The sequence below is a fragment of the Corylus avellana genome, chromosome 8, assembly GCF_965113065.1.
Source record: "Corylus avellana chromosome 8, dhCorAvel1.hap1.2, whole genome shotgun sequence".
NCBI classification, from domain to species: domain Eukaryota; kingdom Viridiplantae; phylum Streptophyta; class Magnoliopsida; order Fagales; family Betulaceae; genus Corylus; species Corylus avellana.
Genome location: NC_142497.1, coordinates 10,479,315 through 10,490,951, shown reverse-complemented (window position 1 = coordinate 10,490,951; position 11,637 = coordinate 10,479,315). Strand labels below are relative to the sequence as shown.

The 11,637-nt window shown below is 37.2% G+C and overlaps 1 protein-coding gene across 7 annotated transcripts; it reads right to left on the bottom strand.

The window, feature by feature from the left end:
* Positions 1–462: 462 nt before the first annotated feature.
* On the bottom strand, positions 463–10,067 carry LOC132163380 (putative disease resistance protein RGA1). 7 transcript variants are annotated; one of them, XM_059573642.2, is made up of 5 exons: positions 6,520–10,067; positions 6,315–6,412; positions 5,363–5,475; positions 1,411–2,140; positions 463–1,031 (listed from the first exon to the last, which is right to left on the bottom strand). In XM_059573642.2, exons 1-2 carry the CDS (start codon positions 10,010–10,012, stop codon positions 6,336–6,338), a joined length of 3,570 nt encoding a protein of 1,189 aa, XP_059429625.2. In that variant the 5' UTR covers positions 10,013–10,067; the 3' UTR covers positions 463–1,031; positions 1,411–2,140; positions 5,363–5,475; positions 6,315–6,335. The 7 variants fall into 7 exon arrangements, with proteins under 7 accessions (XP_059429625.2, XP_059429631.2, XP_059429632.2 ...); XM_059573648.2 differs by having other exon boundaries at positions 1,911–2,140; XM_059573649.2 differs by having other exon boundaries at positions 1,931–2,140.
* Positions 10,068–11,637: the final 1,570 nt, after the last annotated feature.

Genomic DNA, 11,637 nt, shown 5'->3' with positions numbered 1-11,637 from the left:
AATTTATTGGAGTGTTTTTATCTTATTGAAAATAATTTATGGTCATTTTTGTGTTTTTACTAACGTCAGGGAGAACATTGTCATTTTTTTTGATAGTTTAAGAGAGACATTGTCTCAATTAAAAGTTCTAAAATAACATTATCAATTGGATACTAGTTTAAGGGGTATATATTAACTTTTCCCCTTTTTTTATTTTATTTTATTTATTTATATTTATTTTTTTATTTTTTTATTATGAATTCCAAGAGCGGTGATTTTGTTTCGAAAGGCTGATTTGGAGTCTCTTTCATACCCTTTGTCGATGCTTTTTTTTTTTTTCCTTTTTTTTTTAGAGTCTCTAAGTAGCCTTGGTCTGACTCCAATTACTCCTTTGATCGTAAATTTAATATTCCTAAAATTACAAGCTCATTTATTCATGAAGGATATGCAGACTGATCAGCTCTGATTCAAGCAGCAAAAGAATAGCAAGTACTTGTAATGTGTATTGGATTAAAATCCACTATAATTAGATTACCAAATTTCATCGTTTCCCTGAGCACCTTAAGAGAGAGGGGTTAAAGGACCTACTTGTCCCGGGAAGGCGGACGCAACACCCTAAGTTCCTTCGAGCATGCAAGCTCCATAAATAGTCTAATTGTAGTGGATTCTCATCCGAAAAATTTTAATACAGTGACATCATAATTTCCTAATCCTTTACTTTGTCTAAATTCTCACATGGTTTGTCTGAGAAATAGATAAATAGATAGAGAGAGAGAGAGAGGTGAACCCCAAGGGGCTCAGTTGATGAAGAGCTTGGGATCTTGGGGAGTGCACCCTCATGATCTCAAGTTTAAATCTTTCTGGGTGCTACCTCCTCTTTGGGGCTAGCCACCCAGGCCAAAGGCCTGCGATTCAACGTTCAATGCTCTGAGTGGTGTAGGAGATTAGTCTGGTATATCCTAGCCGCGCCTCTACGCTGGTGTATGGCAACCGACATGCAAAGTGTGGCGGATCCTAGCTACTGTCTGGCCCATAAGTGAAATTGGGATACCCTGATAAAAAAACAAAAAAAAAAAAAAAAACAGAAAAAACAAAAGAAAGAGGCGGTTACATGTGATAAGTCCGAGCTTAGGAACATACAAGGTGTACAAGAAATGTTTTCCTAAAGATTAGAATGTGGATTTTAATAAATTAAAAAGGTCTGAATAATAATAAATAAAAAACAAGAATGCTTGTGAAAGCAGTAATTCTTTAATACAAATTTTGAAGAATAAGGTTTTAACAGCTTTCATAGAAAACAAAGGGAGGCTGCTTGAGGTTGTCAGATGGCATAAACGCTATTGTCAAACCGACATGACAAGGAAAAACAAAATTTGTCTCATCAACCCCAAATGTCCCATAACATGCTAGGTAAAAGTTCAGTAGCATTACCCAGGTTTTTGAATTCTCATTAACCTCCTCAAGCTACCCATCTAACTTCTTTTCTCGACATGACCATTTTAGAGACGGCCAGGCACAATGGACACGAACAAGAGCTTGCATTTTCATAGTTGTTTGAACACAACGTAACATTCCCACAACACGACTTCGAGGTGCTCACGGCTTGTAACATCCTGATCCCACACGGTGAAGATAAGGAGTAGTTCACATAAAGTGAATGATTTATAAAGATAGTCATGCATACTAAGTTTTACATTACTTGGCTACTAAGTGAAACTGGACTTTATAAGAGATTATAGAGAAACTCTAAATTGACTAGTCTTTTTAGTGTTACAGTACAGATGTCGCTAACGTTTTTCCCTAGGTCGTTACACAAACAGCAGCTTGCAATTTAACAACATTCTTAAACTTTAAAAGCGTTATCCAACCTTGGCAAATAGTTTTTAATAAAAGGTGAAATGGGTACCAACCAGTGAGTTTTGGACTCTTACAATATAGAGAAAAAGAATACCATAAACCCTTTGGTAGCAGCCTGGATGCCAATAACAACACTCTCTGGAACAGTAGACTTGGCTGGTGGTATATGGTTAGGAATAGCAGATTCTGGGCCCTCCTTATTTCCAGAAGAAGTGGTTTCTGAGATTACACTATTGCTAAGCACTCGATGCCAGGAAGATCTCTTTTGGAAACTCCTCCCACGTTTGTCACTTGAACCCCTGTTCTGGAAAGCAGCACAAACAACATCATATTTAACACAGACAGAAAACTTCAACTAATGACCACAACTCTCTTGCAACTGAACAGTGAAGCAACATATCATCCATTGACTCACCACTAGTTTGCACATGCAACAACAATTCATTAGGGTAATGTTCCTATTGACGAGATTATCAAAATAATCTTATCCAATATAGTTGTTCATACAAAGAAAGCAACTTTTCTTGGAAATACAGAAAGTGCTTGTCTCCAGACTATCTCAACACAGTATAAAGGCATATAGAATTACCATTTTAATACTGAAAAACACGAACTTTATATACAAGCCAAGAGTCCATTAGCCACAAGTTGTTAAACTAACAACCGTTGAAAGAAGAAAAAAGAAAAACTAACTCTTCAAATCAAATAGAAACCACTCAGGCCACCACTACTTGAGCCAAAACCGAATCAGACACTAAGCACCAGGTTTAGCAACAACAGCACCAATACAATACAACACAGTAGCATGAAACTAATTCAAGCTCTGCGCATTGGATTTAGCTCAAAATCAAGTTCAAAAGCATTATACAGAAAACAAAACAGAAGCACACTATTAGCAATTCTTCAATTTGAAACAAACACACCAAACCAACAACCATCATAGTTTGTTACATTAAATTTTCATTCCATGTCGCATGTGGGAAAAACAATCCTTTTGCGGTAGAAAAATCGTGTCTCAAATCAGAAGAATTCTTTTGAGGTAGTTTCACTCAATTGGCTAAGGAAGCAGAAGAAGCAAAAAAAAAAAAAAAAAAAAATCCCATTAAAATTACTTTACAAATGACACAGCTTGAGTTCATGGTTTTACTTTCCCACCCGAGCTAATCAAAATTTAGTACTAGTAGTCGTCTATGATTGGTTCTTACCCCTAATTTCACCGCATTAGAAGCTTTTGTTGTCACAATTTCCTGCAAGATACTAGCTTTACTAACACTAGGTCCTCACAAACCCAGCCGATGGATCTTAATTAACTCTTTCTGCGCAAAGATTGAATTTGATTGCAAGTCAATAGCAATGCAGCAAATGAATCATTATTCTAATGCAGCGATCAAGAGTTGCTCATTATAGACAAACAAGTATAATATCAGGGAAGTACCAACACCAATCTTCAAGTGCCCACAAATTGTTGCTGGATTACAGCAGCTACTGACCACCAACTAATCCAAATAGACTAAATAACCACAAAGCGCTTCAACTAGAAAAATGATCCCAGTAAAGGCTTATTACAACCACAAGTGAATCAAGTAAGAGCTTTGATTAATTGAGGAACAGAGCACTTATAGACAAATATAATCAGAAAAATGTGAGCTCCATACTTTACCATCAAAAGGGTCAGTGATCCTAAAACAAAGTCTCGCAGTGTAAATTAGCACCAACCCAATACAGACTCCCACACAAAACCTCTGAGAACGCCTTAGATATCTGGGCAATTTCAACACCACCCCCCTCCCCCCCCCCCCCCCCCCCACAAAAAAAAAAAAAAAAAAAGTACCTTTCCCTTAACATCAAAGAAACCAATAAACCCAGCAAAATCATTCACCAAAAACATACAAATTACGTGAAATGCTCCCAATCAAACTACAAATTTCATCAAAATCACAACTTGGAATGTAAAACCAAGACTAATCCACATGATAAAACTAAACAATTCCACCCAAAATGACCCATTAACCCCACTGAACCAGAGACAAACAAACTATACAAACAAAAATTAGAGAGAGAGAGAGAGAGAGAGAGAAATCAAAAATATCTCAAAATCCCGCAGCTTACACAGAAAAACACCATGTTATCGAAGCTTATGAAAGGCTAAGCTGAATATAGCTAAAAGAATTTAGAGAACAACGTTTAGGAAAGATGAAAATCACCGAGTGAAACTAAATCACCAAATACCGACAAAAATCAGCAACTAAACGAAACACATGTGAAACTAACCTCAGAAGCCGAGAGAAGGAAGAGGAGAGGAGGCCAGATGGCTCTATCAATGGAAAGGGTAAGCTACAATGTCGAATCGAAATTTAGGAAAACACTGAAGCTAGAGAGAATGTCTAGGGAAGCTGCTGGAGGAATGTTTTGGGAGGTTTTATCTAAATTTAGGGAAGCCAAGAGAGTTTAGGATAGCTGATGTGAGTGCTCTAACAATTTAATGAGAGATTCAATGAATTCTAATTCCCAATCTTGGAACGTGTAAACATACCTAGGGTTTTGTGGCTGAACCCTCCCGTCTTCTGAGTCTGGATAAGAAGTTACATAGACATCCTTTTCCTTAGCTTTGAAAACCAAATTGGCAATCAAGTCTTCTAAGGCAACTCCCCATATCACATGTACTGAAAATGAATCCTTCTACCATCCCCTATCACAAACGCAATAATGCTAACCAACAGCTCCCAACAACACCATAGGCTTATCCATAGCGGCTGTGGATGATGCAGAAATTGTGGTATTATTCAAAATTTATTAGGCCTTCTTCGAGTGCACGCCAGTCCTTACGTTCTTTAACTTATAATTTATGTGTCGTAGAGTTTAATTTTCTTTTTAACTATCGATAGAGAAAATCTAATTTGACCAGTTTGTTCAGTTAGCTCACCTGGGTGGAGTAATTATGTATTCAACCTTAGTATACATGCATTTTCTTTTTGTGTATTATTGTGGATCATATGTTGGCACCTTTTTAAAGTGAAAAGCTTCTACCTTACCATGGATACTTAGCTGCTTATCATCTTCATATCCCCCTTCCCTCTCTTTATGCTAATGTCTTTCTCTTCTTTGCTCTCAAACATAGAGTATGCCTTTTCTCTTCTTTGCTCTCCAACATAAAAATGAAATTTCTAATCCAATTTGAGCACGTGATTCACCTAGTGATTTATTAGTGTCACATGCTTTGCTGTTTCAATCACACTCTTTATTTCTTATTATTGGAGCAGTTGTGTTTATTGTATGTGTATCTCGTGCACAAACTTGATTGTGTTGGCTATGTACCTAAACAGTGGGTTGAGAGTGGATTTAGTGTAGGAAACTAAAAGGACAAATTACAAAGATTGTAACAATGGCCTCATCACCATCATCCTGAGCCTTCGAATATTTGAGTTACTCTTAACTCCAAACAAGTAAGAATTCATACATGCCATATTTAATTGGAATAAAGTGTAAATAAGGAACAAGAAACATTGTTGAGATCTAAAATTCATACATGATAGTATGATACATGCTATTCTTCCTCGACTTTGAAGGTGACCATGTATGTTTGGCTTCATGCTGCTGCCTCTGTTGTGGTATGCTTCAACATTCTTCTGGTACTTTGTCCTGTATGACATTAATGTTAATATGGCAATCAGAAATAGCAATTTCATCAATAGAATAAGAGATCATGGAAACTTAAAGCTAGAGGAGTCCTAGCTCACACAAAAAATTTCAAGGATTGTATTAAGACTCAGCCAAAGATAGACTCAATCACTACAAAGAAAGTTTTTTGTTTTTCATTCAAAGAAGTTCAAGATTGACAATCTCGGACTTTTTGACACGAGCACTACCTCTATACCTAACATATTAAATAAATGAAATTACAACCATTTGATAATTCCACCGTTAAAACTTTTTAATTCAAATTCCCAGCCAAGAACATGTATGTGGCTCAATGGAAACCAAAATCAACTTAAAAGCTCTCCATAATTTTAGTTAAAGCATCAAACTCAGTCCTGTGAAAATTAAAAACAATTACATAACAATATATATATACTTGATAGTGGATGGATAAATTTGAGTCAAACAATTTAGAACCTGGTCCAAACTAAAAATATTTTGAGGCTAATAAACCAACTAAAAGAAAGAGAGAGTAGTGAATAGATGCAGGCTCCATTATCTTAGTTTCAATACCAAGAAAAGCTACCAATATACATAAAAAACTAACCAAATTGCAATAAACAATTGAAAGCACTAACTACTCTTATTTTAACTAGTTAATAAAATACATACAAACAAGTATACAATCCATTCATACTTTTACTTATCAAAAAAAAAAAAAAAAATACAAACAAGTATACAAATTAAATCCCAATGTAATTAACCATTAACTCCAAAAACAAAGGGTCTTCAACAATCTCTATTTCATATGATATTGTGGATGATCCAAGAGTAATTAATACCAGAAGGAATAACCCCTCATTTCAGCATAGATTTTTGAATAAGGTTTGAATCTTATGTTTCTTCTGTGCTTCAACTGGTTCTGCTACTACTTCTGCAACTGAAATTTAACAACCATGAAATAATGAGAGAGAAAAATGAAGAAGGTGAAACTCAAGGTGGGTACTTCAATTTCTATAAATGACAAGATTTGGTGAGCAATATTACCTGAAGAACTCAAAGATGCATGGGTGTTTGAATTTTCTCCCTGCTGAGGCAGAGCGAGATCCCCGTATAGCTCTGGGATGTGAGCAATCTTGGGCCAATCCTCACCAATTTCTCTCTCGCATCTTTGCAATAAGATGGGACATGTCTGAATTTCTAGCCTTCGCAAAGACATTAGGCTACGCATTCCTTCGGGCAATGATGACAAACTAGAACATTTCCAAATTTTGAACACTTGAAGTAATGTACAGTTGTGGATCCACTCTGGTATAGCTTTCAAGCTTTCACAATTTGAAATCGCGAGATTTTGTAGAGTGGTACAATGTTGAAGTCCTAATGGCAGAGACACCAATTTTGGAAGATCCGTAAACTCCAGCGAGAGAAGGCTTTTAAGGCCTTGCCATTGCATCCCATCCTCATCGTTGGCTAGATCAAGCTCACGACAATCATGAAGAACCAAGTCTTGAAGGGCAGTGAGATGCTGCATGCCTTGGGAGAGAGACTTTAATCTATGGCAGTCCCATATCACCAAAGATTCAAGAGAAATGAGGTTCTCCAGCCACTCTTCTTGCAAAGATTCTAATTCCATAATGAAATATAGTGCAATACGCTTCAACTTTGAGAGATGAGTGGAGGAAGAGGAAGCAAGTGTAGAGGAGGCTACTGCTGTTGATATAGGGCATTTTGGTGTTGTCACATTCATCATCATTGTCTGTTGCACTAGCTTCAAGCTGGCATTCAACAAGACCAACTGTCCATCAAGATGTGGAAACATTGGCATGGAAGTCAACTTAGGGCAACCCGTTATCTTTAATTCTGAAAGACAAGGAAATGAAGGGAGTAAACGATGCTCCGTCAAGGATGTTTCTGCTATTATTTCAATGGAATTATCACCATCACTATTGACCGCCACAAAAGAATCACTCTTCCTCCACCACCCCTCCAGATTAGGACAAGCATAGAGGTGGATTTCCTTTAGGGATGGGAAAAATGCTACTGGAACCGATGAAGAAGAAGACAACTCATTGTTATCTGATATGTACTGCATAGCCTCCATATCACAAAGAGCAAGATACTTGAGAGAAGGTAGTCGACTCAATGGTGGCAGATATTGACATTTCTTACACCTCCATAATTGAAATCTAACAAGATTTGTGAGTGAGAAAAGCCAACTCGGAAGCCTTGAACCGAGATAACCTCTTAACCAAAGCTCTTTCATATTTGGGTGTGGTTGGAAGCCTTCCAATGATAGCTCATCATCAACAACGTCTGAATCATTGACATCTCCTTGGGTACTCCAGCATAAATTCAAAGCATGAAGATGTTTTTTCTCCTTTAAATTTGCAGCCTGATGTTCTGACGCAACATCTTTCCCATGTCTCAAATCCCCAATCTCTAACTTTCCTCTCAAGTTATTTAACTTGTTTAGTTCGGTTAACCCACCACTATGCTTGGAGAGAGAACCTGGGTAGACCACAAATTTTGATAATGTCTGAAGATTAGTTAGTTGCCCCAATCCACATGGCATATAAGTCAAAGCATTACATTCATCTATCTCAAGATGCCTGAGGTTGCCTAATTTCTTAATAGCTCTCGGTAGTTCTTCAAGCGACTTACAATGGGAGAGTCTTAGTATTTGCAAATTTTGCAACGTAGTTATAGAATCAGGTAGCTTCTTGAGTTTTTTGTTACTAGAAAGATCAAGACATCTTAAATGCTTCAACTTACAAATAGAGCTAGGCACAGAATCATACCCTCTTCCACGCAAATCCAACATCCGCAAAAACTTGAAACTTGAAAAAATTTTATCACAATCAAACGTTTCCATAGGATAGTTGTCATTAAGACAAAGCAATGTTCGTATCCTACTTGCTTTACACAATGAAGTGGGAATTACAACGGAAAAATCTATATCATAAGCAATTGATACATGACGAGTTTTTTCATCAATGTTTTTCTCCTTATAATCCAATGTGGTGATCTGTGATCCCGCCACTGATATAGCAAGGTCATGCATGAGGTAATGTATTTTGCATCGGGTTACATTACCGAACTCATCCATTTTAGCTTCTTGAAAGAATGATCTCCAAAGTAAATCCATAAAATACTCATGACCAACATCTTCCAAACATTGGTTTTGATCCAATAACTTGATAAACCCTTGTGCTATCCAAAGATTAATCAATGTTGATTTATCAATCTCATAATCCTTTGGAAATAAACTACAATAAGCAAAGCAATGCTTCAAATGTGATGGAAGTTGATCATAACTCAACTTAAGAGTCGGTAAGATGTCGGTTTCCGTTTGAGGCAGTTTTGAAAGTTTATTGTTCTTGAAAGACAGCCACTCTGATTCTGTAGTTTTAGAGTACAGTAGGCGTCCAATTGTCCTTATGGCAAGAGAGACACCCGAACACTTTTCTAGGATCTCCCTCCCGATTGCCACGATGCTTGGATTCTCCGGCTTTTGTCCTTTCTCAAATGCCATCTGCTTAAATAACGACCATGACGCATGTTCGTCTAAACCCCTTAAAAAATATGGTTTAACTGTGTGGGTAATCCTTGCAACCTTTTCACTACGTGTAGTTACTAATATTCTACTGCCTCTTTCACCACCCATCAACAGTTTTTTCAAGCCAAGCCATTTTTCGTGATCCTCATTCCAGACATCATCCAACACAAGTAAGTATTTCTTTCCATCAATTTCTTTTCCAAGATAATTTATCAGTGTATTCATTTCAAGAGTTTGTTGTTTTGTGTTTGTGGCAGATTCTAAGATTTTTTCGACAATAATTTTAACATGGAAAATATCAGAGACACACACCCACATTTTTAGCTGAAAATGCTGTCCGATTTTCTCATCATTAAATATGAGTTGAGCTAGTGTAGTCTTTCCTAACCCTCCAATTCCGACAATGGGAAGGATTGAGACATTCTCTTCAACGTTGGACTCCATCAGTCGTTCTATAACTGCCTTTTTATCATCCTCTCTACCAATAACTTCTTCTGCACGTACAAAAGAATGGGTATTATCCCTCTCCCTGTTCCTGAGTGGAGTCTCTCCATGGCGCACCTCCAAGGAGAATCTCCTATTGGCTTCATAGGAAGCTAACTTCTCTCTAATTTCCTTAATCTTACGGCCCATTTTAAGAGCATAAAAAAGCTGGTTTGATTTGGAAAACAAGACGCGCACCTTTTTTGCTTGCTTACCACGCGCCATGATTTCTTGCCGTAGAGATTCCGTGGAGAAGTCATCCAGCAAGTCGTCCGCATCATAAATAGCATCATATACGTTTTCAAGCCAATCTTTAACTTCATGGCTCCCAGCCTGCAGCTCCTCAGCATCCAGAAGCACAGCTTTGAGTGTTGAAACTACGTTCTTGAGCTTCCCGAGCTCATCTTTAACACCCCATGGCACTCCGAGCTTCGCTACAGCCTCCGACGTCAAATTCCGGACGATTCCCTCAGCGATGCTGAAGAGAACACCTTCTGCCATTTTTCGATGGGGGAGTGAAAATAATGCTCTAGAAAGGGAAGAAGGAAGATGATGATTGTTGTGACTAGGAAAGAGAAGGAGAAGGTGTACAGTCTACAGATACTGCAGTATTAAAATGGGACTCTTCCAGATCACGACCTTTCCTATCCTTTTTTATTTTATTGTATTATATAATTTAAATTTAATATATATATATATATATATATATATATATGGAGTTAAATATAATAAAATAAATTTTTAATTATAAAATAACTCCATGCTAACCTCTACCACAATTTTTTTTTTTGGTAGACCTTTTCCACATATTAATAGAGAATAGTTATAATAAAGCATCTACCAGGAAGAGGTATTTTATTTAGCGTTAAATATTTTTTTGCCTCCGATTGTTTAATAATTCTATTTTTTACTCTCTCGGTTATATTTTATATAACAAATGGTACTTCGGTAATGGCTAAGAACAGAGATGGTACATCTGTCTAATTTTTGTCTAGAATTTGACAAAAATTCACGTTAGTACCTTTAAAAAATAGACATGTGTCTATATACCTAATTAAAAATAAAAAATAAAAAAATTTAAAACTAAAGTTATTAAAATTATTAAAAGTGTAGGTCACTTTGATATATCTATGAGTGAGATCTTATGACAGTTAAAACTTGCGCTAGTTCCCTTGCGAAAACTCTCTCTTCTCTCTTTTGATTTCAGCCCATACGAGAGAGCTTGAGGAGGAGGGCAAACCTTCTGGTTTCCCTCCTCCTTCCACCCCCCTTTTCATTTGTTGGCTTCCTCTCTTTTTGAGTTTCTCTCTTCATGAGAGAAATCATTTTTATCTAAAGTTTTCTCTAGATATATTCATCGTTTATGACAATTTATCCCCAACCCTCACAAAACAGCAACCACAATATCCATCCCTCTCCGCCCGCTTCAACCATGTGTTGGATCGTCTCCTTCAACGCTTTACCGGCCGGATCTGTGTAGTCTTGAAGATCAACTTTTTTAAAGCCCGATCTCCTTCTCTCCTTCTCTCCATCAGTCCTAGCCTAAAACGCGACCCTCCTCCATAATCACTGGCATTCTAGCTCTCTGGCGAAGCTTTTTACGGCCCCTACTGATCCCCACGCGTCGGCGCATGGACCACACGCTCCTGCGAGTGGATCTAATGCACCGACATGTGGGAGCAGCTTCCCCTCAATGTCTTCCTCCATCGCAGTAGTTGTTTTTTTAGTTTTTTTTTTCACTTATTTTGTTTAATTTTCTGTAATTTTATGTTGGTCTGTCCCTTAGTGTTTAACCCGATCCGGTTGGTCTTCAGACTATTTGTCTATGAAGTGGATCTTTTTCTCTTTATGGTCTATTTCTAGTTCTTTGAGATATTAGTAGTCTGTCTGGATGGGGTTTTTGTTAACCCTGGCCGGTTGGGCTTCAAACTCATTGCATGTGAAGGAAATATTTTATCCATTGTTCATTTTCATCTAATTCTTCATTGCTTCTTAAGAAGCCTATTTAGATGTTTGATAGGGGTATTCGTACTCCTAATGGTAGTATCCATCATATTGCACTGTGGCTTTTATTGGATGCATTCACAGGTGACCTCTACTTTCACATTCATTTAGGGCTGGCAATT